We start from the raw sequence: 25,859 nt of genomic DNA, 5'->3' as shown, positions 1-25,859 counted from the left end.
GAAACAAGGATGGTGAGACTGTCTCACATATTTTGGACGTGTTATCAGGAGGGACCAGTCCCTGGAGAAGGACATCATGCTTGGTAAAGTGGAGGGTCAGTGAAAAAGAGGAAAACCCTCAACAAGATGGACTGACACAGTGGCTACAACAGTGGGCTCAAGCATAACAACGATTGTGAGAATAACTCAGGACGGGGAGGTGTTTTGTTCTATTGTGCATAGGGTCACTATGAGTCAGAACTAACAACAGCACCTAACAACAATAGTATTCAAAATATTATGTTAGTGCAACCTTGAAGGGGAAATTTGCATTGTTGCCATCTGTTCAATAAGTTGGATTTATCAAAATTTTGGAGCATGCTACAAAGGTCCAGTTTGTCAAATTATGGACAACTGGTTGTTAAAAAATTAAGACTGTGGTTGTCTTAGTCATCTAGTGCTGCTCTAATAGAAATACCACAAGTGGGTGGCTTTAACAAAGAAATTAATTTTCTCACAGTCTAGTAGGATAGAAGTCCAAATTCAGGGTGTCAGCTCCAGGGGAAGGCTTTCTTTCTCTGTCAACTCTGGAGGAAGGTCCTTCTTATTAATCTCCTCCTGGAATAGGAGCCTCTTCATGCAGGAACTTCAGCTCTGCTCCCAGCACTGCTTTCTTGGTGGTATGAGGCCCCCACTCTCTGCTTGCTTCCATTTCCTTTTGTCTCTCGTAAGATAAAAAGTGGTGCAGGCCACATCCTAGAAAAACTGCCTTTACGTTGGATCAGGGATGTGACCTGAGCAAGGGTGTTACATCCCACCCTAGTAATCTTTAACATAATCTTATCTTGCCTCAATAACCACAGGCAGAGATTTGGATTTACAACACATAACAAAAACAACAACAACAAAAAAAACCCATTGCCTTCGAGTCAATTCTGACTCATAGCGACCCTATAGGACAGAGTAGAACTGCCCCATAGGGTTTCCAAAGAGTGCCTGGTGGATTCGAACTGCTGACCTTTTGGTTAGCAGCTGTAGCACTTAACCACTACATCACCAGGGTTTCCTTATAACGCATAGGAAAATTATATCAACCACCAAATGGAGGACAACCACACAATACTAGGAATTGTGGCCTAACAACGTTGACACGTATTTTGGGAGGATACAGTTCAGCCCATGGAATTTGGACATCTAGAACTTCGGTGTTGTCAGGGGTTTTCCAGTTGTCAGCCTTCCATTCTAATAACTAATGGTTGGAACGTGTATGCCTTCTGTGTACAGGGGCATTTGTTTAGCTCTAAGCATCCATTCTCACTTTTGCAATTAGTGTGTCATCATGGTATGAGAGTCTGATTTCACAGTATCGGCTTTCAAAGCTGATGCCCCAGTGTGTCACGTCCATTGTCAAGTCTTACGTTAATTTTAGGCTTGATGGGATGGTCTGTTACAGCAGAGCTCCGGTTACTACCTTCAGTGTTACAAATGGTAGATGTTTAAAGTGTTCCACATTTCCTTTAATGCAGTCTGTAAGAGGTTACCTCGGGTCTCAATTTATAACTTAATCATTCGGCTTTTAGTTTGTTCCTGTTTAACAGCCTTTCTTAGGATGTCCATGGCATGGCCTGTTAGAGACTGTGCTCACTGACGCCGTCACTGACTGAGGAGCCTCCATGTGTCAGAGCTTCCAGAGCAGAAGAGTTAAAGTTCTGTCACAGCTCCTAAAACGCACCGCTTTTACAGTCAGGTCATTAATTTCTAATGGTGTTAACGAGGTCCTTGTCAGGCCTTCTATGAGACTACCTAAAAACTGTAGGATTTTCTTAGTTTAAGGAACTCCTAATAGGCATAGCATCAAGACAGAATGCTCAGAGCTAGTAGGTGCTCATCTGTTTGCCAAGAAGGAATAACAGAGAAAGAAAAAGTACTGTCGTACATGTTTTCAGTTTATTGTTGTAGGGTTGACCTAAAGGGCGAATTCTTATTTTGTCTGGGTATGTGCAGCCCTGACAGCAAATAGCTGTCTAAACAGGTTACAGGCTGCCTCGCTGAGGGGTTCCACTGGCAGTGGGATTCCATGAGCCCATTGGCCACGTCTGTGTGTGGCTCGTTCAGCCGTGTAAATGATTCCTGCAGGGAAGCCAGGTGTACATTGTGGAAGGTCTGAACAGAGACCTTACGTGGGACCAAACGCTGCTTGGGCTTCAGAGGTATGCAAAGGACCAACAGAATCTATTAGAATAATTTGAAGGCTTGTCAGGCTTTATCTTGTCAGTATGTTCCTTAGGGCGTCTCCGTGCTGCAAGGTCCTACGAGGTATTCAGCGTAACTATGTGTTGGAAAGTGTGTTGTGGCGTAGGTAGATTTCATTTGAGTGCCCAGTTTTTGGTTATCGTTACGGTTTGATGGTTTTAGATGTGCTTTTTTTTGCTGTTTAATTGTCCATGTGGCCCAATACTTAGTGTCATTTTGGTGGGTGCACTGAACTTAGCTACCGCAGTGTTGTACTGTGTTTCTACGATATAAATTTTAATTGTAGGGTTTGTAATGTGTTGCCAAATGTCTTTTCCCCAAACTTCTTGGTTGCCAATTTTCCAGTCATTTTGTTGCCAAGTGTCAGGACCGTATGTCCAAGTCTGGTTCTCTGGGGCTGTTGCCCTCTGAGTCTCTCTGTCTCTGTGTGTGTTTCTGACAGTCTCTGATCTCTGTCTCTGCCTTTCTCTGTGTCTCTTGGTCAATCTCAGCTGGGCTCTGTCTCTCTGCCTGTCTCTGTGTATGTCCATGCATGTGTCTGTCTGTGTGTGTGTCTCTCCCTGCCTGTATCTCTGTGTGTGTCTCTCTCTGGTTCTCTTCCTCTGTGGGTGTCTCTGTGTTTATGTGTTTTTTAGTGTGTGTGCCTCTCCATGTCTTTCTCTCTTTCTCTGCTGTGTTTGTGTGTTTTTCTGTCTCCCTCTCTCTGTCTCTGTCTCTCTCTCTCCCTCCGCCTCTCTCTCTCTTTTGCTGTCCCACTCTCTGCCTCTCTCTCTGTCCCTCTCTTTCTGTCTCTGTCTCTCTGTCCCTCTCTCTCTCTGCCTGTCTCCCCCTCCTCTCTCTGTCCCTCTCTCTCTCTTTCTCTGCGCCCTCTCTGTCTCTTTCTGTCCCTCTCTCTGTGTCTCTCTCTCTCTCTCTCTCTGTTCCTCTCTCTGTTAATAGCAGAGCCTGTCCGGCAGAGCAGCGGATGTGTGAGGGATGATTCAGTGGCTGACAGGAAGCCCGTCACCCCCCCTGCTGCCCGTCAGTGTCTCTGGCATTGGCGTCAGCTCAGGCAGGTGTCTGGGCTCAGGATGGGGTGGCCGCAGTGAGAAGCCCTGACTCTCAGGTAAGCTTTTCCCAGGAGTGTCTGGAGCTGTTCCCCGCTCATCCCACGGGGGAGGGGGTGGCCCTGCTGGCCTAGCAGGAGTACTTGGTGGTCCTGTTGGGTGGGGTGGAATGATGCCAGGATGCCCCTGGCTATGAGGCCCTCACCCCAGACCCTGTGGCGCTCAGAGGGGCAACCTTTTCTGAGGCTCCAGCCCCCTTCCTGCCCTGACACAGCCCAGGGAAGCCCCCAGGTTGGTTCCCATCACTGCCAGACCTCTGAGGGGCAGCTAAAAAACCAGAACGGTGGCTCCAAGCAGGCCCAGGCCCAGGCCCATGAGCCTCAGTTTTTTCATCTGTAAAATGGATACTAACATCTCTGCCCCAGGGCTGCGGGAGGATCGGTGAGAGTCTCCAGGCAGTCATGCCTGGTCCTGGCCCTGCCACCCCACTGCCCCGACACACACACACCTAGCCCCTATCCCGCCTGCCAGCTCTCTGTTGGGGCACCATGGGGATGCCCGCTGTAAGGCTGGGAGGCTCCCTGTGTCTGGCTCTGTTGGAGGGTGGGTCAGGCTCCCAGCCACCCGGCTTTCACCATTGCCCCCACCGCCCCCAGGGACAAGGGCTGCCCAGACCTCTCTACCACCCACCCTCCTGCCTTCTCCTTGCCACCTGGGGGTTCTGAGCCCCACTAATAGGGCCTCTCAGCCAGCCTCATTTGAAGCCCAGAGTTATTTGGAAAAAAACGGAACAGGCCCAGAGCAGAGCCTGGTAGCTAAAGCTTTCTGAGGAGATCAGGCCAGTTGCCACCTCTCACTCCAACCCCTGCTGGCTCTGCAAGTCCCTTGTCCTCACTGGGCTTCAGTTTCCCCATCTACAGCGTAGAGAGGACTGGGATATTGAACAGGATGGTCCCCAGGAGCCCTTCCGGGTGGGAGGCTCGGATGCTGGCAGCGAGCCCCAGCCAAGCCCCTGACCGTTCCCGCCGCTGCTAGCTGCAGGCCTTGTTCATATGAAAACTGCCCACTTCCCTTTGTGCTATTTTGGCCGCAGAGCCCCAGAGCTGCGGTGGCCCCCTCCCTGCCCCGCCCCGCCCTGGCCCCTTGGGGCCCACCTGGGGCTGGGCCCTGCCTCTCCTGGGGAGCCCACCGCCTCTCCCCCCTGTTCCACCCGCCCACCTACTCTGAGAACCCCTTGTAAGAGAGGGACTCAGTCCGGGGGCGGGCATATGAGTGTTCCCTAAATTAGCCTCTCTTTTGAAAAATATTTTAGGGTTTTTAAAAATTTTAATATGAAAAATGGGCAAGGAGCGTGGGGTCTGGATCAGCCCTGGATCAGTCCTGGCTCTGCAGCACAGCTGTGGCCCTCCTCTCTCAGAGTCTTGGGAAAGGGGGCTGGCTGGGGGTCACAAAGGCCAGGGATTGAGGGGTCCCATGTGTTCTGGCCTGCTTTCGTTAGCTCCCAGCCCATCCTAGGCCCAGCTGCTTGGCCCCTGTGGGTTGGTCGAGGGGACAGGTCGGGCCTGTGTGTGTCTGTGGTACGGTCCAGTCAGCAGGTTCCGGGCTGGGCTGCTCCACGTTTGCTGCGGGCACCCAGGGCCTGGTTCCCACAGGCCACCAGCTTCCCACCCCCCTTCTGTGGGGGCTGAGGAAGCACATGAGGCAGCCGCAGTAGTACCGCAGTGGCCAGCTCTGACCTGGCCTGGCTGCCCTTCACATGGCTCCTCTCCTTGCTGGGCCTCAGGACAGACTATCCTGATGAGTGTCCATCTTTTCCCAACTGCTGAAGGCCAGCCATGCTGGGATTCAACAGCTGAGACCAGGTCCACCCTCAGGCTCCCTCCCCTCACCCAGCGCCAGAGGCGGAAGGGCCTTAGGGTGTACCCAAGTGCCCTGGCCTCAGACGAGATTGTGGGGTGACAAGGACCTTCCTTCCTCCTTATGGGGAGGCCACCCATCACATGGCCAGGAAATCTTGCTCTTCCCACTGACTCATTTGGCTTTGGGGGGTGAGAGAGGCGGGTGCGCCTGAGGGCCCCGACCGTAGCTCAGCGCTCTGTCCTGACGGCCCTGACTGTGGCTCAGTGCTCTGTCCTGAGGGCCCCGACTGTGGCTCAGTGCTGTGTCCTGAGGTCCCCCAACCATGGCTTAGCGCTGTGTCCTGAGGGCCCCGACCGTGGCTCAGTGCTCTGTCCTGAGGGCCCCGACTGTGGCTCAGCTTTGTGTCCTGACGGCCCCGACCATGGCTCAGCGCTGTGTCCTGAGGGCCCTGACAGTGGCTCAGCGCTCTGTCCTGATGGCCCGACCGTGGCTCAGCGCTCTGTCCTGAGGGCCCCGACTGTGGCTCAGTGCTCTGTCCTGAGGGCCCCGACCGTGGCTCAGTGCTCTGTCCTGACGGCCCCGACTGTGGCTCAGTGCTGTGTCCTGAGGTCCCCCAACCGTGGCTCAGCGCTGTGTCCTGAGGGCCCAAACCGTGGCTCAGCGCTCTGTCCTGACGGCCCGACCATGGCTCAGCACTCTGTCCTGAGGGCCCCAACCGTGGCTCAGTGCTCTGTCCTGAGGGCCCCGACCGTGGCTCAGTGCTCTGTCCTGAGGGCCCCGACCGTGGCTCAGCGCTCTGTCCTGACGGCCCCGACCGTGGCTCAGCGCTGTGTCCTGAGGGCCCCGACCGTGGCTCAGCGCTGTGTCCTGAGGGCCCCGACCGTGGCTCAGCGCTCTGTCCTGAGGGCCCCGACCGTGGCTCAGCGCTCTGTCCTGACGGCCCGACTGTGGCTCAGCGCTGTGTCCTGAGGGCCCCGACCGTGGCTCAGCGCTGTGTCCTGAGGGCCCCGACCGTGGCTCAGCGCTCTGTCCTGAGGGCCCCGACCGTGGCTCAGCGCTCTGTCCTGACGGCCCGACTGTGGCTCAGCGCTCTGTCCTGAGGGCCCCGACTGTGGCTCAGTGCTCTGTCCTGAGGGCCCCGACTGTGGCTCAGCTTTATGTCCTGATGGCCCCGACTGTGGCTCAGCGCTCTGTCCTGAGGGCCCCAACTGTGGCTCAGTGCTCTGTCCTGAGGGCCCCGAATGTGGCTCAGTGCTGTGTCCTGAGGTCCCCCAACCATGGCTCAGCGCTCTGTCCTGACGGCCCGACCGTGGCTCAGCACTCTGTCCTGAGGGCCCCGACTGTGGCTCAGTGCTCTGTCCTGAGGGCCCCGACTGTGGCTCAGCTTTGTGTCCTGACGGCCCCGACCGTGGCTCAGCGCTGTGTCCTGAGGGCCCCGACCGTGGCTCAGCGCTCTGTCCTGAGGGCCCCGACCGTGGCTCAGCGCTCTGTCCTGACGGCCCCGACCGTGGCTCAGCGCTCTGTCCTGAGGGCCCCGACCGTGGCTCAGCGCTGTGTCCTGAGGGCCCCGACCGTGCCTCAGCGCTCTGTCCTGAGGGCCCTGACTGGCTCAGTGCTCTGTCCTGAGGTCCCCCAACCATGGCTCAGCGCTGTGTCCTGACGGCCCCAACTGTGGCTCAGCGCTCTGTCCTGACGGCCCTGACTGTGGCTCAGTGCTCTGTCCTGAGGTCCCCCAACCATGGCTCAGCGCTCTGTCCTGACGGCCCCGACCGTGGCTCCGCACTCTGAGGTGGTGCAGTGTCATTACCACAGCCTTGGGGCCAGCCTTTCTCCCCTGCAGAGGTTCTGGAAGCTCAGAGTGTCTGAGACCTGCCAAAGGCCACAGAGCTGACGAGCAAGGCAGCCAGGGCCCAGCTGAGGCCTCGGGGGCCTGAATGGTGTTTAACAGGAACCTGAAGCAGGAGGCGGGCAGTATGAAGCCCCCCTTCTCACCCTGAGTATGCCCTGTGCCCTCTCCAAGCCCTGCTTCCCCCAGCTGTAAGAGGGGGAGATAAACCTCCTCACAGGTGGTGGAGGCAGGAAGACAGGTGAGCGAAGACAGGTGCACAGTAGTGAAGGTTCCACGAGTGCCCCTCCAGGCCTCGCTGCCCTCAGCTGCCTCCCAGTCATTGCAAGAAGGCTGAGTCTCTGTAGCTGAGAGTTCCTCATGGAGTCCACTGGACAGTGGCTGTGCTCCCTTCCCAGGCCACCCTGCGCTGGGTACACATGGCTCCCCTGAGGCCTTGCATTACAGTCACTGACCAGGCTGTGGCCCCACACAGCCCGGTGTCCAGGGCCTCTTCACCCCAGGCCTTCTCCCCACCATCTCACCCAAGCCACCATGGCAGCCTCTGTTCTGACGCTCTTGCTCCTCAGACCTGGGCCCACCCTCAGGCTTACCCTCTCAGGCCCCTGGGAAGCCTCTTGACCTCCCAGCCCCATGACAGGAGGGCACTCAGGGGTTTAGGAAACCACCTTCCCAGCTCCCCCAGGAGGCCATGAATAGGGGCAGAAAAGAACCCTAAGCCCGAGGGAGAGTGGGGGGCTCCTGTGCAGAAGGGCCAGGACACAGACCTCGGGGAGCAAGGTTGGGTTTACAGGAGGTGGTGGGAGGTGGTGGACCGAGCCAGAACTGGGGTCAGCAGGCCTGGGTTTAAATCCTGTCTTTCCAGTCAGCAGCTGTGGGGTCTCCAGCCTCCATTTGTCTGTTTGTGAAATGGGTGAACCTCTCCCTCTAAGGGCATTCACATGGTTCACATGGATTAAGTGAGAGACAGTGGACTGTGTGTGTGCATGTACTGCTGTCCGGTGGACCCAGAACCTTCCAGCAATGACCAAGCATTGGTGATGGGGCGGGGTGCCGTTTGGGATCAGATGGGGACAGGGCAGGTTCAGGCCTGGCCCCAGGAGCAGGGAGGGAACAGGACTCAGCTGTTGGGCTGTCAGGGATAGTGCGGGTGAGAAACCTGAGCATGGGAGCCAGGCAGGGGCTGCCAGTAGGCCCGCGGTCCCTCGCTCACGGCCCCCACCTGCACCCTGCAGGAAGGCTGCTGGGAGCAGACATGAGCACAGAGCTGGAGCTGCTGTGGACGGCGGTGCTGCTGCTGCTGCTGCTGGGGGTGGCAGCCAGCCTGTGTGTGCGGTGCTCCCGTCCAGGTAAGGGTGGGGAGGTAGGGTCACAGAGAGGCGGAAAAGACCCTGTCAGGCAGAGACCTGGCCGGGGCTGGAAGGGGCAGTCTGTGAGCCTCATGAGGCAGGGGAGAGACCCCTTCAGGGTGGCTGGGGGGGGCTCTAAACAGCCCTCTGCAGAGAGTGGGTGTTGGGGCTGGGGTTTTGCTTTGGGCTTGGCCTGGACTGTGGAGGGGAGGCAGGGCTGTCCACAACATCCACCTTCTCCAGGCACCTCTCCTAATAAATGGCGAGCAGGCAACTTTCCAATGTCAGCAGCCCACAGCCATGGGCTGCTCAGCTGGGGCCCTGTAAGGGGTGCAGAGGGTACCGGGGACCAGGTGAGGGGCCTCAGCCTCCGTCCCCCACCCACCACCAGGACCTTGCTACCCTGGGCGTGTCCTTGCAGGTATGAAGAAGCCCGAGAAAATCTACGAGCAGAGAAGCCTGTGAGTTGCCTCCGCGCCCCTGCCAGTCCTGGGTGTATTTGTGTGCTCTGGCGTGGGTGCCGAGGGCATCTCCAAGCACTCCTTCCCTCAACTCTTTACTGCTGCCTCCTCCACGCCAGGCCCCAGTGGGTCCCGAGCAGTCAGAAGAGAGAGGGAAGGGGCCCCGGCCTGGGGTCAGGGAGGACCTCTGAGAGAAGGCGCCCAGTCTGGTAGACAGCCGCTTCTCCATCTTGCCCTGGAGGATCTCCAGAAATCCAGGCCGCCTGTGGCCTCGGCCTCCCTCTGATCCCAGCCTGGTTGCTGCTCCCAGGAGAGCTGCTGACCGAGTGCTAGGGCACACGGAAGAATCCCCGCTCACGGGCTCCCTACAGAGACCCTCAGTGCAGAGCAAGATGTGACAAGTATCCCAGACTCCCCCGGATGTGGGTGTGTCCCTTGGGGGACCAGGAGGAGATGGGAAGGATATTGAAGGAGAAAAGGGTGAAGAAAGCATCTCAGGGAGAGGCTGGACACCTGCTTTCAGGGGCGAGGTGGCTGGGAGTAGGTGTGTCTTGTGAGACTCAAGGCTGAGGTCCAGCAGGACCTGGACTGCCAGGGAGAGCCCCAGGCCATTGTTGAGAGGGCAAGGGGAGACTCAGGGGTCTGGGGAGCAGGGGCTGACGTGGAGCAGGAGCAGAGAGGTAGGGAGCGGAAGTGGCAAGAGGGGATCACTGACCCCAGGTGGAGCGGAGTCCCGGCACTCCCAGGCAGTGGACCCTGTGAGCCCAGAGCAGTGAGCTGTACTGACACTTCAGGCTGGAGGCTGAAGCCCAAGGACAACCCAGGACAAGGGCAGCAACCATGTGTCCTTTTAGTGAGCAAGAGAGGGACTGATGGCGGGTAGGGAGACCATGCCCACACGCTCGCTCACGTGTGCTCACTCACACACACACATGCTCACCCCTGTGCACATGCTCAGCTGCGTGCACACTTACCCACACAGGCGTTCACACGCACATGCTCATGCGTGCACTTTTCACGTGCACTCATGTGCACGCTCAGGCAGGCAGGCACCCAGTACAAACACTCACATCCTCTTTTATTTCCTTCTGTAACTGAAAAACCACAATGAGATTTGAAAATAGAATCTTCTCATCCCTACCCACACCTGGGGCCAGGGCTGAACCTTTCCCCGGCTTTTTTGGCCACTTGTCCCTCTGGCCCAGTTGCTCACGACCTCCGTGAGGGGCAAGCTGAGCCCCCCTGGTGCTCCCACGCCCTTCAGCTCTCCTACCTCTCTCGGTCCCTGTGACTCCAGGCTCTCGCTGACATTACAGCAATCGAATGTCAGGGCCAGAGTCTAGACCTCCTTGTGCGGGAGGAGGCGGGAGGGGGCCTGGGGCTGCTCCCCTCCCTGAAACGCCTTTCTTGCCTCTCCAAGTCCCACCTCTGTTGGTTCAGTCCCACTAGACTGCATGAAGCAGCCACTGTGTACACCAGGCCCAGCTCCTACATCACGTCTTCCAGGAAGCCATGCCTGATTCCCTTCTGTGGATTTAGGGCATCCCTCCTAAATCAGGTCACCCCTACCTCTGGTTCCTCAGGATCTCCTGGAGGGCCAGGCCACATCTGCCCGTTCTGGTCCTAGGGAGGCCCAGAGACCTTTATTGATGAGCTAGTCTACTCAATCCTGAGTGTATGACTTCTGTTCTTAAGGACACTTCCTGGTCCAAGATGGCAGCTAGAGCTCCAGCCCTCATCTCTGTATTCCAGGCAGTAAAAAGAAGGAAGGGAGGAAGGGAAAAAAAGGTTATTTGGGAATAAATGGTGTGTTTGAATATCCCAAGAAGGGTGTGTTCCCTTGGGAATGTTAGATACTCCCTGGGGATGGGGGAAGGTCTCTTTGTCCTTCCAGGTTGAAATCATTTTCCCAAGTCACAGATGGGTCCGTGAGCAAGGGGCCAGGCTCAGAGACCTCTTCAGCCGCCCTCACACCCCGGACCTCAGGGCTGCCTCCTAACCCTGTCCACAGACCCCTCCCAACTGTCTCCAGGGGGCCTGAGACCTCAGGCAGGGTGGGCCACATTGGGGGTGGGTCTGGCTAGCCATGTGAAGGCTGGGCACCCAGTAAGCAGGAAAGGCAGCGGTCCAGAGAACTGGGGTATCAGGAGGGGCCCTCCTTTCCGCCTCGCCCTGGTCCATCCCTCCCCTCTCTGTTCCTTGTCTCTGTTTGTCCATCTCTCCTGTCCCCTGTCTCCTGTGCTGGGGGAGGCCAGGCCCTGGCTCATCATAGCCCCTGTGTTTCCAGACAAGAGAATCAACAGAGCTTTGCAGTAACTCGGACCTATTCCTGTGAGTCCCTGAAGGGCCCAGGCTGGCTCGGGGCTGGGGGCGGCCACGTCTAGGTCCCTTCTGTCCCCATCTCCCCACAGCTGTGGGCCAGATCTGGTGGGGTAAGGGGGTGGCAGGGCTACACCAGCTGGGTGGGCTGGGGGCTGGCTAAAACCCCCCTTGCCCTTTGCAGCGGCCAGGCAGGCGTGGCCAGGCTCCGCGCTGGACTCAGCCCCTGATTCAGCACAAACCAGGTAGGAACAAGCTCCCTGTCCTGGGCCCTGAGAAGGTCACAGCCCCACAGAGGGGACAAGAAGGAGGGTCCTGGGGGCCCCCACCTGGCTGAGCCCAGGCCAAGACCTCAATTCCTCTCCGAGTCTTAGTGATAGGTTTTGAGAGCCCCACCAGGAAGGCTGTGAGGTGATGCCTGGGCCTTCGGAAGCCTTGGGGCCTACCCCCCGGCACCTCTTTCACCCTGTCTCTACCCCTGTCCCTGCAGGAAGGACAAGCTGCTGCAATTCTCCCCCGGCGTCGAGGGTGAGTGACCCCCCACACGGGTGGGGCAGGGGCAGGCCTAGCTGAGGTGCTGCTGAGACAGGTAAACCTGGTGGGACAGGTACTGTCAGGGGAAGCCTGGGGAGCCGGGGATCACAGGCCTGACAGGGAGGCCTTCTCAGGGGAGACACTGGGCTGGGCCAGGAGGGCCATGGAGCTGGCCTGGCAGACAGAGACAAAGCGGTGAAGGCTGGGGCACCTCGCCTCCTCAGGGGCCAGAGCCCTTGGCCAGCTGGGCAGGGGTAGGCCAAGGAGAGGAGAAAAATTAGCCTGGTCTTCCTTCCAGGGTCTGCATCCCCCAGGTACCAGAACTTCAGCAAAGGTAGACAAGCTCCGGGAGTGGGCAGGGTGGTGGGCAGGGTGGTGGGCCGGGCTGGGACCACAGCCCAGTTCAAACCTAACCCTCCCCTCCCGCTGCAGGAAGCAGGCAAGAATCAGATGCTGCCTACATGTGAGTAGTCTTCTCTCTGCCTGTCCCATCTGCCACTGCCCTGGCTTCGTCTAGAATATGCTCTGGGTCCACTGTTTCCCCTCAGGCAGCCGTAGCTTTGTGGGACTGGGAAGAGGGGGCCGTCTAGGAGGAGACTCACCCTGTGTCATCTGTTCAAACAAGTTAGGTGAAGCCTAGAACCCCCAGGAGGAACAGCCTCGGGGCTGTCTTCTAATTTCACAGATGGGCAAACCTAGGCCCAGGGCAGGCAGGGACCCGTGCTCATAACAAAGTCAAGGTGGCTACGGCCAGGCTGCAGCCCCCTCCAGCCCTAGGGTGGCTCAGGGGGCTGAAGGATGTGGATGGAGGGAGTGGGGGGGGGGGTGAGGAGATGCCGGCAGAGCCTCATGGGGCCCGGGAGCTGATGGCCAGAGCAGCCAGAGACTCAGTGCACCCTCCCATGCTGTCGCCACCTGGGTCATGGGCCTGCTATACAACATACGCTGTGTCTGTTTTCCTGGCCAGAGACCCCATCACTGTGGACTATTACAACTGGGAGCCATTCCAGAAGCCCCTGGAAGGTGAGGAAGAGGGTGAGGTGGGGAGGTGGGAGGAAGGGCTTGGGCACTGAGCCTGGGTGGACGGGGGGGCGGGGGTGGTGCGCGGCGGCCCAGCCCAGGTTCGGGTGGGGTGGTAGCAGCTGGATGAGCCACAGTGGGAGGCTGGTGCAGAGGAGGGAGGGGTGGGGGTGGAGGAGGCTGCCGTGGGGAGGGAGCAGGAGGAGGAGCTGTCATCCGGGCCCCACCCCAGGCCCTTGGAGTACATCTGGGGCCTGGGAGGAAGGCTCAGGCCACGGGTAGCTCTGCTGGTGGATGCCAAGCCCAGCATGCTCTGAGGAAGCTGGGACTAAAAGCCTTTAACACCTTAGCTTTACAGAAGGAGAAACTGAGGCCCAAAGGTGGGGAATGCCTGTTGAGGGGTGCACTGGCCTGGGGCTTGAATCCAGCCCCCAACCCAGGCTCCTTCCTGGGCCACGTGGGGGAAGGGGTCCGTGTGGAGACGGAGGGGCCTCTTTCCCTCTGCCCGAGAAGGGCGAGGAGGGCCCCTCAGCTCTTGGCGTCCCTTTGACACTGACACAGCTCCCCGTTGTGACATGCTCCCAAGCCAGACTCCTGGGCAAAGAACTCCTGAGCCTCATGGAGGGAGTCTGGCCTGCATCCGAGCACAGCTTGTCTGTGGTGCCCTCCCCTGTGTGCCCAGTGCCCAGGAGGACAGAGCAGGAGCCAGGCCAGCACCCACCAGGAAGCTTCCCTGGGAGGATGTCTGAGGCCCTGGGGGCCCACAGGACAGGTCACCTGAGAGAGAGGGAGGAGGGAGCCGGCTCAGTGGGGGGTCTCTCTGGCAGAGGAGGACGACTCCTGTTCCTACCAGAACGTGCTCATCTGCAGGCCAGGAAGTGCCACTGAGCCAGGTGAGGTGCGAGGAGGCTGGCCGAGGGGGAGGGGTGGGCAGGGGAGCGGGCCTCCGTGGGCAGCCCCCTCTAGGCCAGACCGAGAGGGTTGAAGTCCCCCTACCCAAAGGCATCGCTGCCTTGAAGCTGGAAGGCTCAGCGTCTTCGCCGGTGCCTTTGGATAAAGCATCGCCCCAAGGATCCTGGGGGGTGGTACCCTCAGCACCTGGTGACAGGGATGCACTGAGGGGACCCCTTCCCTCATTGGCTGCCCCGCACAAGGGCAGGATACCTTTAGGGGGGCCCTGAGGAATCGTTGCAGCCACCCCCATGGCCCCTGTGTTTGCTCTAATACAGACGACAGCTCTGAGGATTACCAGAACTCAGCATCCATCCAGCAGTGGCAGGAGTCCAGGAGGGCTGTGGGTACGTGGTTGGGGGAGCTCGCCAGTGGTCAGCTTTAACAGGCTTGGCAGGGGGGGCTTGGGAGGAGGGGGCAAGAGAGTCTGGAGGTTTGAGGGAGCTGGTCTTGGAGGCCCTCCTCGGCCAGCCTAGCCAATCCCACAGAGATGCCCAGGAGCTGAGTGGGGTGCCCATCAGGTGGGTCCCCGCACCTGGAGGCAGGACAGATGGCAAGTTCTGTGCAGTGCAGTCTGGTTTGTGGAGTCTGTGCCCAGGGCACATGGCGGGGGGTGTGTCCTGTGAATCCTCTGACCACCCACTTGCCACCGTCTGCAGAGCTTGCCTGGAGAGAAGCACCTCCTTCCCCGTCAGGAAGCAGTGAGCCGGATTATGTGAATGGGGTCATGGCCGCCGGGGACACCTAGCAGACGCACAGGAAGGTACAGCCTCCTGGGGCAGCCTCACCAGGTTCCAGCAGTTTGGCTGAAGGCAGGGTCTCCTAGGGGAGCACACCAGCGTGCTGGTTAGGACCCTGCTTCTCAGCTCTGAATCCCAGGCAGAAGGGAGGTACCCCCAGCATGCCTGCTTGGCCCCTAGCCTGCCCCTGCTGCCGCAGGACTCAGGGGGGCCTGCAGCAGCGCTTGGCCAGGCGTCTGGGCGTTGTGGGGTGAAGGGGCGCCAGCTCTACTCTCCACTCACTGTGTGCCCACAGAATGCAAAATGGCACTCTTGGTGCCTACCTCTTAGGTGAGTCTGCAGGTAAGGTATCAGGCAGGACCTGGTCCAGAGGGCAGGAATCAGAGGCACGTGGAGGAGGTGGGGACTGAGGTCCTGGTGACAAGTGGCTGAAAAGTATAAAGGAGCTCCCCGCAGGCAAGCTTGGCCCTCAGTGTCCTGCACACATCTCTGGAGAGGCTGAGTGGAGGAGGGGACAGGAACCCAGCAGCCAGACACTGGCACCAGGCCATGACCTCTGCTTGGGAGGCAGGATGACCAGGCAGACTTCTGAAAGGCTGCCCACAGGCCTGACGCAGGAGGCAGGCACAGACCTCAGCGGGCAGGCTGGAGGACCCACAGTCATGGTGCACCTGGGGCCCCCACGGAGTCAGCCACAGGAGTGTGAGCCCAGGGCCCAGAGCAAGGAGGCCACAGCCCCACCATTCATTCCTTCATTCACTTATTCACTCAACAAACACGGGCATGCACTGCTACGGGCAAGCTTAGGTGCTGGGGACATGGAAATCGACAAAACTCACAGAATCCCTGACCTCTCAGAGCTCAGCTTCTTAGGGGAGAGATCATAAATACTAGTGTTAATAGAGTAAGTAAATCCACTGTTCAGAAACCCAAAAAACCCATTGCCATCAAGTCGATTCCAACTCCTAGCGACCCTATAGGACTGAGTAGAACTGCCCCATAGAGTTTCCAAGGAGCACCTGGCCGATTCGGACTTGCTGACCTCTTGGTTAGCAGCTGTGGTACTTAACCACTACGCCACCCGTGAAGATAAGTAAGGCAGGAAGGAGAGACGCGGTGTCGTCACCGAAACGCCCTTCCTTCTGCCTGAGCCCCTTGCTCACCCCTCTGGGGAAAGGTGTTCCAGGCAGGGGAACAGCACAGGCCCTGAGGCAGGAGGCGGGCATGGAGACCTGGTGTTTTCTGAGGGAGAAGGGGCGGCATCGGGAGGTTTGAAACGAAGAGTGACTCCGTGCTTTTAAGGTTCACGGGCTGAGAAATGAACACGGGACAGCAGGAAGGAAGTGAAGGCTCCGATTCGGGAAAACTGTGACAGGACCCTGGTGCGGGGCGGACGCGATGCAGCTGGGAGAAGTGCACCGGGTGCACATGGAAGGCAGAGCCCACAGCACTTCCCACTGTGCTGGCTGTGAGCTGGGACAGAGGAGTTGAGGGTGACCGCACCTTTCACCTGAGCACCGAAGGACACTGTCGGCCCCTGGGATGTGGACAGCGAGAGGTGCAGCATGGTTGGTGGGGAGGCCAGGTGACACTTGGACACAGAGTCATCGTACCAAAAAGAACGGGTCGACATTCAGCCATTTCAGGAGGCAGCATATGATCAGGAACCGATGGTACTTTAGGAAGGAGTCCAGGCTGCACTGAAGACGTTGGTGAAAAAAAACAGGACTCCAGGAATTGACCGAATACCAGCTGAGATATTTCAACAAATGGATGCAGTGCTGGAAGCACTTACTTGTCTATGCCGAGAAATCTGGGGGAGAACTACCTGGCCGACTAACTGGAAGAGATCCATATTTATGCCTATTCCCAAGAACGGTCATCCAACTGAATGCAAAAATTATTGATTAATATCACATGCAAGCAAAATTTTGCTGAAGATCATTCAAAAGCGGCTGCAGCAGTATATCAACAGGGAACTGCCAGAAATTCAGGCCGGATTTAGAAGAGGACATGGAACCAGGGATCTCATTGGTGATGTCAGATGGATCCTGGCTGAAAGCAGAGAATACCAGAGAGATGTTTACCTGTGTTTTATTGACTATGCTAAGGCATTCAACTGTGTGGATGATAACAAATTATGGATAACATTGCAAACAATGGGAATTCCAGAACACTGTACATAGATCAAGAGACAGTTCGGACAGAACAAGGGGATACTGCATGGTTTAAAGTCAGGAAAGGTGTGGATCAAGGTTGTACCCTTTCACCATACCTAGTCAATCTGTATGCTGAGCAAATAATACAAGAAGCTGGACTATATGAAGAAGAATGGGGCATCAGGATTGGAGGAAGACTCATTAACAACCTGCAATATGCAGATGACACAACCTTGCTTGCTGAAAGTGAAGAGGACTTGAAGCACTCACTAATGAAGATCAAAGACCACAGCCTTCAGTATGGATTACATCTCAACATAAAGAAAACAAAAATCCTCACAACTGGACCAATGGGCAACATCACAATAAACAGAGAAAAGACTGAAGTTGTCCAGGATTTCATTTTACTTGGATCCACAATCAACAGCCATGGAAGCAGCAGTCAAGAAATGAAAAGACACGTTGCATTGGGCAAATCTGCTGCAATGGACCTCTTTAAAGTGTTGAAGGGCAAAGGTGTCACCTTGAAGACTAAGATGCACCTGACCCAAGCCATGGTATTTTCAATCACATCATATGCATGTGAAAGCTGGACAATGAATAAGGAAGACTAAAGAATTGACACCTTTGAATTATGGTGTTGGCGAAGAATATTGAATATACCATGGACTGCCAAAAGAATGAACAGATCTGTCTTGGAAGAAGTACAACCAGAGTGCTCCTTAGAAGCAAGGATGGCGAGACTGCATCCTACATACTTTGGACATGTTGTCAGGAGGGGTCAGTCCCTGGAGAAGGACGTCATGCTTGGTAAAATACAAGGTCAGTGGAAAACAGCAAGACCCTCAACGAGATGGACTGACACAGTGGCTGTAACAACGGGCTCAAGTATAACAACGATTGTGAGGATGGCGCAGGACCGGGCAGTGTTTTGTTCTGTTGTATGTAAGGTCACTATGAGTTGGAACGGACTCAACGGCACCCAACAACAACAACAAAGTATGAAATAGATGGCTGCCAGACACCCGGGTGGAAACAGGAAGCAGGCAGCTAGATATCCGAGCCTGGAGTTGGGGGTTCAGGCTGGAGACATGACGGTATGGAAAGGCAGAGAAACCAGAGAGAGAAAAGGCTCAAGCACTGAGCTCCGGGCCCTCCCACGTGCAGAGCCGTCAGCCAGGTGTGAAGTCAGCAGGGGAAGTGTCCTGGGGTCAAGGACAGAGCTTCAGAGAAGGTGAGAGTAAGTGCAGCCAAGAGGTGGCCGCGATGAGGGCTGGTGACCCAAGCTGGCTGGGTGAGTAGCGGCGGGAAAGGCCTGTTTGCATTCCAAAGAAGACAGGAGAGGAGTCAAAGATGGGAAGTAGAGATCATTCTGAAGTTTCACTTTAGTGGGGACTGTGAAGGTCCTTGAGATGAACTCAATTGCAGCATACCACGTGCTGACAGAAGTGACACAGTAGAGTCAGGCTATGGCAACCAAAAACAAACCAACAAACCAGCAGCCCCACTCACGGCGATGCTGTGCGTACAGAGTAGAACTCCGCTCCACAGGGCTTTCAGTGGCTAATTTTTCAGAAGCCAGGCCTTCTGAGGTGCTGCTGGGTGGATTCAAACTGCCAGCCTTTTGATTAGTAGTTGAGTGCTTAACCAGGGACTCCCAGGCTATGGCAGGATTGAACCATTTACCTCTTGAATCTCATCCAGGCAGAGAAGGGCCTGACCCCACATTCGAGCATCCCTAGTGGGCCCTAGGAGAACACTGGAGTGGCCCAGCCGCTGTGTTCTAATTTGAAGGGCTATCAGTAAGTACGACAGAAGACTCTTGAGCTGAGTCCATCAAGCAGAAGACAGCACTTGGGAAAACTTGTAGGTACTGTCTATATATGATGTGAAAGGACAGATCTTGAAGATGTGCGCCCTGGCCTAGGGCACGTTCAAGAAAGACCACCAGCCCTTCTGCAGAAGTGCCTGCACTAGGTACAGGCAGAACCCCCAGAGCCTCTGCCAAGATCAGGGGTACAGTTCAGACTTCAGACTGAAAGCAGAAGCGGCTAGAGTAAGAAACTCAGGTCAAGGCTGTGTGATGGCGGGTTCTCTCCTCAGCCGCCGCAGGGGGGCAGCTGAATGCTGGGGGCCGCTGGGTAGCACCTGCTCTGCCTCCCTCCCCACCCCCAGCCCGGTGCTCCAGTGCTGAGGGAATAAAATCCCAGCAGTGGCAAACCTTTTCCTTTTAACAAACCCTCTTTTGCTGCGTCGCAGGAGCCACGGCCAAGAGCAAAGGACAATGCAGAGCTCACAGGACTGCCTGCTGCCTCTCGAGGATCACCTTCCCACAACTGCTCAGGTTTAGACACCCAGCCGCATCGCTCTGGAAGGGGCGCCGTCTGGCCGTGGGCAGCACCCCTGACCTGGGCGTCCCCGGGCAGGGCTGGAGCGGCGCGGAGGGAAATGCGGTTTCCGCTGTGATCTGACGCCAGGAGGGCAAGCAGCGTCGGCCATCCCTACCTAAGACATCCTACAACGCTGGTATTCCTGTCCTTTTTTGCTTTGGATTTGGATCCCAAGTTGATCGTTGATACTGCTTGCTGGCACTTCCTAGTGGCCGATAAGCTTGTACAGTAACTTATGCAGGTGGGGTCGTATTTCATACCCTACACTTAAGGTCAGAGATTTTTGTCTACTTTATCTCTTACAAAGCATTACACGGACTTATTTCGGCAGATTAATTTGGGGGAGCCCTTTTTCTCCTTTGCCCTTTGTGGGGCCCTCGTCTTTACGCCTCAGAACACTCAGGAAATGCAACTATAAGCATCTTTTGTTGCGCCGTGTCCCTTCAGTGGAAACATTTCTGTGGTCAAAATGCACATCACAGTCCTGGGAGGCGGCGGTCGGACAGTGGCCAAGGCCCCTGGACCAGGAGGGAATCCCCCCCAGTTGCCCCAAAATCCCCTCCGCCCCGGGCTGGCTGACTGGGCAGTAATGTGACTGTCCCAGGGGACGGGCAGGGCCCATGGGACCATCCTGAGTCAGAAAAGCCAGTCAGGAAAAGAAAGCGCCTCAGCCTAAGCCTGTCAATAAACCCCTTCAGTTTAAGGGCAGTCGTTCTCCTGTGTCTGCTTTCCTGTCTTGTGTGAAAAACCAGACTGAGAGGCGGAGAGGGGCCTGTAAAACATTGTGGTGCTTCACAGCGGGGAGGAGAGAGAATTTTCAGCACCCACAGCCCCAGGCTGACTCCTGTGAGGTGCAGGCAGACGTGCCTCCTCTCGTCACCATGTTCTGACACCAGCCGCCCCGCCGACGGCACTCTCTACTCCTCTGGGTGCAATACTTCACTGTAATAGCCACACAGGACTCACGATTATGCGGTTAATATTAGGCTACGATTTAGGATCAGGAACAACTCAGGATACAGTTCTTCAGTCAGGACAGCTTCGCAGCCACACCCACAGCAGGCCTCCCCCTGGCCCTTGGCCTCTCAGCCCTCGGCTCCTTGGGCCCCTTACACTGACCCGGACTCTGCCCTGCTCAGGCAAGTGTTAGAAAGCTCTTTTGCTCCACTGATAAATGCCCTGTCAGCAAACCTCCTGCCCAAAGGTGCTCAGCTCTCACTCTGTGGGCTGGGAAGCCCACGACGCCGTCTCCTGTTGGTCTCCCGGTTCTGCTGTTGCTGGTTCTCAGCCACACTTGCCAACTCTTCTTGTTGTCCTGCGCTGTCTCTGGTGTTACACCTCTGTCTCCTGGGTCTAGGAGGTTCTCAGCACAGGGGCCCCAGGTCCAAAGAATGTGCTCAGCTCCCATCTCTTCTTCTTGGTGGTAATCAGGTCCCCCCTGTCCACCTCTGGGATGGCTCATTTTAAGCCTGGTGGATGGCAAAACTGACCAACCCCCTTGTTAGGGTTCCATACAGCCTGCATTGTCCACGCCCACAAGGGTGCCAGGTACCTTATTTGCATCATTCACAAGCTATCCAACCTCCTTGGTGGGCCACACGCACTTATTTGCATAGTCCTGCCCAATCATTTGGTGGGAGTTTTAAGACCATGGCTATACGGGCGATATAGAATCGATCCATCACACCGCAGGCCTTTTAAGGTAATCCAGGTCAAGCCTCCTGTTTAACAAAAGGGACCTGAAGCCCAGAGGTGGGGCTGGGACAGCAACCTGGTCCCCAAGCCTAGTACCCTTCCAGGATGCCCCGCCAAATCTTTCCATGAGAGGTTAATGCCACAAGTTCAAAAATGCAAAAAGAAAAAAACCCATCCAGAACACAACTGTTGGCCACTTGTCACTTCACACACTTAAGTCCTAACCCCACAAGCTCAGAGGCCACACACTGAAGTCCTGACCCCACAAGCTCAGAGGTAAGAGACCCTAAAGCAAGGCTAAGTGTTGGGTTGTGGTGATTACCGCCACCAGCTCTGGAGATAAAACCCCAGGAGTACTGGCTCTGTGGTTGCAGGCTGTTGGATCCAAGACCCCTCTCTGGGCCTTGTATTCTTAGAGAGAACATCATTCCTTCACCTCACTGGGACTGTGAGGCTCAAGATTAAAAAAATCGAAGACTTAGAATTATGTGAAAGTATTCTGTAAAACATTACCTTGCAATTTTTGAGGAACTTAATTTTTTTCCTCTTAATTAAGACCCTAACTCAAAATGCGAGGAATCTTGGAGCACTTCCCGGGTCCACTTTGTGTCCCTGCTCAACAATGCAGTCTGGGAGGTGACCGAGCCTACCCAGGAGGAATGGCACTAAGCAGGAATGCTAGCAGGTCCCTGTTGCTCCAAACAAAGCTGGGGCTGGGAGTGGAAGGGACAAGAGGGAAGCAGGTGGCCGGCCCGGCTGCCCCGGCACTACCCGCAGAGGAGGGCATGCGGCCATACCTCCGGAAGCCCACAGGGCGGGGGACACCAGCATGACACACGAGTGTGCTGCCAATCAAAGCTTTAGACATGAGGCCACCAGTCATGGAAGGCATGTCACCTCCCTCCCCTTAAAAGCATCATTTTAAAATGACCTGGGAGCTGGACTGGGTGGTGGGAATACACAGGAAACAAGGGGGTCACATGCTGATGAAGCTGCTGCAGGTGAACGATGAAGACTGACGGGCTCGCCATATCTGCTTCTACGTAGAAGGTGGTGGGTCTTCCCTTCCGTGGGGGAGACTGGGCTTCCCGGCCAGCATATCGCATGCCCAGCTGCCACCCATCTGTCTGTGGAAGTTTGGGTGCTGCTCTGAAGCTGAACAGGTTTCAGGGGAGTTTCTAGACTCAGATGGACTGGGCAGAAAGGCCTGGCAATCTACTTCTGAAAATCAGCTAATGAAAAGCCCTATGGATCACACAATCTGATCACAACCAGTCATGGGGATGGTGCAGGACTGGGCAGTGTTTCGTTCCATTGTGCACGAGGCCACCATGAGTCAGGGCTGACCGGACAACAGCTAACAACAACTTCTCTATACACCTGAAATTTTTCATAATTAAAAAAAGAAAAAAAAAAAACCTCCCCGAGAAAAGCAACTCTACGAACTAATATAAAATTCACTGGCGGGGGCGGTTCTAAAGCCAGTGGCACACATGGTACACAGCAGGGAAGGTGCCCTGGCTGGGGTTCCCCTGCGCTCACTCTGCGTCCCCTTGGGAAGGGCTCGTCGCCCCTGCAGTTCCCAGAACCCTGGGCTGGCCCCAGGAACCGGTCCCTTCAGGTCTCCAGAGGAACTGAGATTGGCTTGTCCACTCCGTTACCTAAATCACCTTTTCTACTTGTCGGAAGCTGGAGGCACCCACACAGACAGGAAGTGGTTTCCCTCGAGACTCTGCTGTCACCCGATTGATGTGAGGGGAGTCCGTGCCCACTGTAGACGCCTCTCCACAGACCTTCTCCAGGCACTAACATAAAGCTCAGCAGCAGGGCAGGAGAGACAGAAACTGTCCAAACGGAACGGTTTTATTAGACACTGCCAGCACACAGACTCCATGCCGGGCTCCCAAGTCTCTCTGGGGACGTCCTGCCTGTCACACACCTGTGAGTCTACGCAGCGGAGATGTGACACGTGCCAGGGCAATGGCAGTCTGCAGGAGGCGCGCTCCAGCACCAGCCTGAGGTGTCGTCTCCAAGTCAGAAGGCTGTGACTCCCGTCTCTGATGGACGAGGACTCACACGGCCCAGTTTCAAGGACCCCTCAGAGCTAACTGGCCACTGGGGCCATGGTCTTCTGACACAGCCTGGCCAGGAGCCCTGCCATCTGCAGGAGGGAGTTCACACCTTCTACGATTTTCATGTGAGTGTACCCAATTTCCTGAAAAACAAACCAAATGTAAATCTGGTTAACAGGTGAGGGAGGAGTTTATTCCTTAAATCTGATTCAGTGGTTTATTCAAAATCAATGCAATGAACTCAAACTCCAGTTGGAAAATGAATTCTAAGATGTAATGAATTATGTTTAACCAAAGTTCAATTTATTTCCTAAAAGGATGCTGGTATTTCATGATGACTGAGTAGAAACTTTTCAACCTTGGACTTTGGAGGGTCAGGGAGCTGGCTCTGGAAGGTTCTGGAAAAGGACCCACGGTCTCAGTCTCAAAAAGATCAGGCGCTGAAAAAAGGGTAAGAGCCCCTCAAACCAAAACCATGACCTTCACAGACAGAACCACACATGGCAGGAGGCTCTTAAGGTGGGGCAAATAAGTCAGGCCACCTCACTCTGAGGTGCCCAGTGCCCAGGAGTCACCCATCCAGACTACCCCGGGGCCCCGCGAATTCCTTCGTGAAGAAAGAGAAAAGACGAGCTAGCCTGTAGTGAAGAGAGGGCTCTGCTTCTACTGGGGATGATGAGGGCTGGAAAGGACATCACCCCCATCCTAACAACAGAAAAGCTGAAGGTCTACTAAGTCATAACTTTGCTTCTCTGAGTGAGAAGTCCAAGAGAAAGCCGAGGTCTGAAGTCCCAGGGAAGACAGGCACCTCCAAGGAGAGCTGGATGTCCGCACTGGCTCACCTGAGGCCGAGCACGGGAGGAGGAAACACAGGGCCCCGTGTGGGGCAACAAGTTTAAGCAAACTCCTACAGACTAAGTGTGGGCTAGTGAGGCTCCTCAGAGAGCCAGACGGGGGAGACGGCGCCCACCTGAAGCCCTTCCTGTGCTGGGGGAGGACAGGAGATGGAAGGGAGCCTCCCTCAGGTGCTGGTCTGGAGGAGGGCGGGTGGCTGCTGCTCCAGGGGAAACAGAGCCTTTCCCGGACGCATCTGAGGGTTACTCTTGTTGTTAGCCGCTGCTGAGTCGTCTCCCAACTCATGGTGACCCCAGGCACAAGAGACTGAAACGCTACCTCGCCCTGTGCCATCTCCACGACCACTCGAGGACTGGGCTGTGTCACCCGTAGGGCTTTTACTGGCTGTTTTTGGAAGGCGATCACCAGGCCTTTCTTCCTAGTCCACCTTAGCCTGGAAACTTCTGAAACCTGTTCAGAATAGCAAGGTGCAAGCCTCGGCTGACAGATGGTGGGTGGCTGTAAATGAGCTGCATCAGCTCAGAAGTGAACCCGGTGTCCTGCATGGAAGGGGAGAACTCTACCACTGAGACACTGCTGCCCCCAAAGCTGAGCACAGAGCAAAAATACCAAGGAAAAAGCAGAAGGTAACAATAAAGTTGAAGGCGGTGGTACAATGGAGGTAGTCCTAACAACCAGAAACTCAAACGCAGGTCAACTCCTGACAAGACTGACTCAAACCCCACACAACGCCCAGCAGAAGAAAAGGTGTGCCCACTTTCAGGCGTAAACACGATTTAGGTCAGTTTTTTAATGTCCTACACAATGTCTGGCATTCAATAGAAATTACAAAACCCACAAAAAAGCAAGAAAAACAACCCACTATCCAGAGACAAAGCAATCAGCAGAACCTGATGAGACAGAACTCGGACATCAGAGTTATCAGACTGGGAATTTAAAGCAACTACGATTTCGTCTCACATACTTTGGACATGTTACCAGGAGGGATCAGTCCCTGGAGAAGAACATCATGCTTGTTTTAGTAGAGGGTTAGTAAAAAGGAGGAAGAACCTCAACAAGATGGACTGACACAGTGGCTGCAACAATGGACTCACGCGTAGCCAACAACTGGGAGGATGGCGCAGGACAGGGCAGTGTTTCGTTCTATGTGCACAGGGTCTCTCTAGGAGTCGGAAGTGACTCAACGGCACCTGACAACAACATGATTAATATCTTAAGGTTCTAGTGGACAACGTGCGCAAAAAGATGGAGAAATTACAAGACAGTAAAATGAAAACACCAGAAAAATAAAACTCAGTAATAACAATAAAAAGATAAACAACCCAATTAAAAAACGGATAAAGGATTTGAAAAGATATTTCTCCAAAGAAGATATACAAATGGCCAATACGCACATGAGAACGTGTTCAACATCATCAGTCATTAGGGAGATGCAAATCGAAGAATCACAATGAGACACCACTTCACACCAGGAGGACCGCTGGCGGGAATGCAAACATAGCACAGCCACTGTGGAACAGCCTGGTGATTCCTCAGAAAGCTAAACACAGAATTACCATATGACCTAGCAATTCCACTCCTAGGTGTATTCCCAAGGGAACTGAAAACATCACATCCACACAAAAACTTATAAATGAATGCTCACAGCTGCGTTATTCACCATAGCGGAAAAATAGAAACAACACAAATGTCCACCAATAGATAAACAAAAGGTGGTACACCCGTACAATGGGATACTATTCAACAATGAAAAGGAATGAAGTTCCAGACTTCTTGGAGCCACAGGGGCTGGATGAACCCCTGAAACTATTGCCCTGAGATAATCTTTAAAGCTTAAAACAAAAATATCCCCTGAAGCCATCTTAAAACCAAATAACACTTTAGCTTAACTAGTAAAAAATGTCTGCCTTGAGCATCATGCTCTTTTAAGAACTATCTGTATGGGATCAAATGGACAAGAGCAACTCAAAAGATTAGACCAGAACCTCAGGGGCAGTGCGTTTATGTTAGTAGGGGAGGAACAACTCAGAAAAGGAGAGTGAGGAAATGGTTGTACAACTTGAAGAATGTAATCAATTTCACTAAATTATACATGTAGAAATGGTTGAATTGGTGTATGTTTTGCTATGTATATTCTCAAACAACAATAAAATAAATAAAACTTCAAAAAAGGAACGACTGACAACACAGAAATAAATCCATCTACCTATGGACAGCTGGTCTTCAACAAAGAGCTAAAATCCACTAAGGAGGGAAGAGACAGTCTCTGTAACAAATGGTTCTGGCACAACTGGATGTCCATTTGCAGAAAAATCAAACAGGATCCATAC

General features: G+C 55.1%; 2 protein-coding genes across 3 annotated transcripts in view; one reads left to right on the top strand and one right to left on the bottom strand.

The window, feature by feature from the left end:
- Nucleotides 1–3,176: 3,176 nt before the first annotated feature.
- Nucleotides 3,177–19,610, top strand: LAT2 (linker for activation of T cells family member 2). 2 transcript variants are annotated; one of them, XM_049904805.1, is made up of 13 exons: nt 3,177–3,337; nt 8,220–8,333; nt 8,755–8,794; nt 11,082–11,125; nt 11,298–11,358; nt 11,604–11,641; nt 11,946–11,981; nt 12,080–12,110; nt 12,615–12,670; nt 13,495–13,565; nt 13,897–13,965; nt 14,278–14,381; nt 18,777–19,610. In XM_049904805.1, the coding sequence occupies exons 2-12, from the start codon at nt 8,240–8,242 to the stop codon at nt 14,335–14,337; spliced, it is 600 nt and encodes a 199-aa protein (XP_049760762.1). In that variant the 5' UTR covers nt 3,177–3,337; nt 8,220–8,239; the 3' UTR covers nt 14,338–14,381; nt 18,777–19,610. The 2 variants fall into 2 exon arrangements, with proteins under 2 accessions (XP_049760762.1, XP_049760761.1); XM_049904804.1 differs by having other exon boundaries at nt 3,187–3,337; nt 13,495–13,560.
- A 2,834-nt stretch (nt 19,611–22,444) lies between these two features.
- The window catches only part of RFC2 (replication factor C subunit 2), a 28,825-nt gene continuing 25,410 nt past the window's right edge, over nt 22,445–25,859 (bottom strand). The window contains exon 11 of the mRNA XM_049904798.1: nt 22,445–22,817. Within this exon, the coding sequence (XP_049760755.1) occupies nt 22,707–22,817 (111 nt within the window). The 3' untranslated portion in view covers nt 22,445–22,706. The remainder of the gene's footprint in view (nt 22,818–25,859) is intronic.

Source organism: Elephas maximus, chromosome 12 (assembly GCF_024166365.1).
Source record: "Elephas maximus indicus isolate mEleMax1 chromosome 12, mEleMax1 primary haplotype, whole genome shotgun sequence".
In the NCBI taxonomy this organism is placed as follows: domain Eukaryota; kingdom Metazoa; phylum Chordata; class Mammalia; order Proboscidea; family Elephantidae; genus Elephas; species Elephas maximus.
This window is presented reverse-complemented; position numbering and strand designations above follow the sequence as displayed.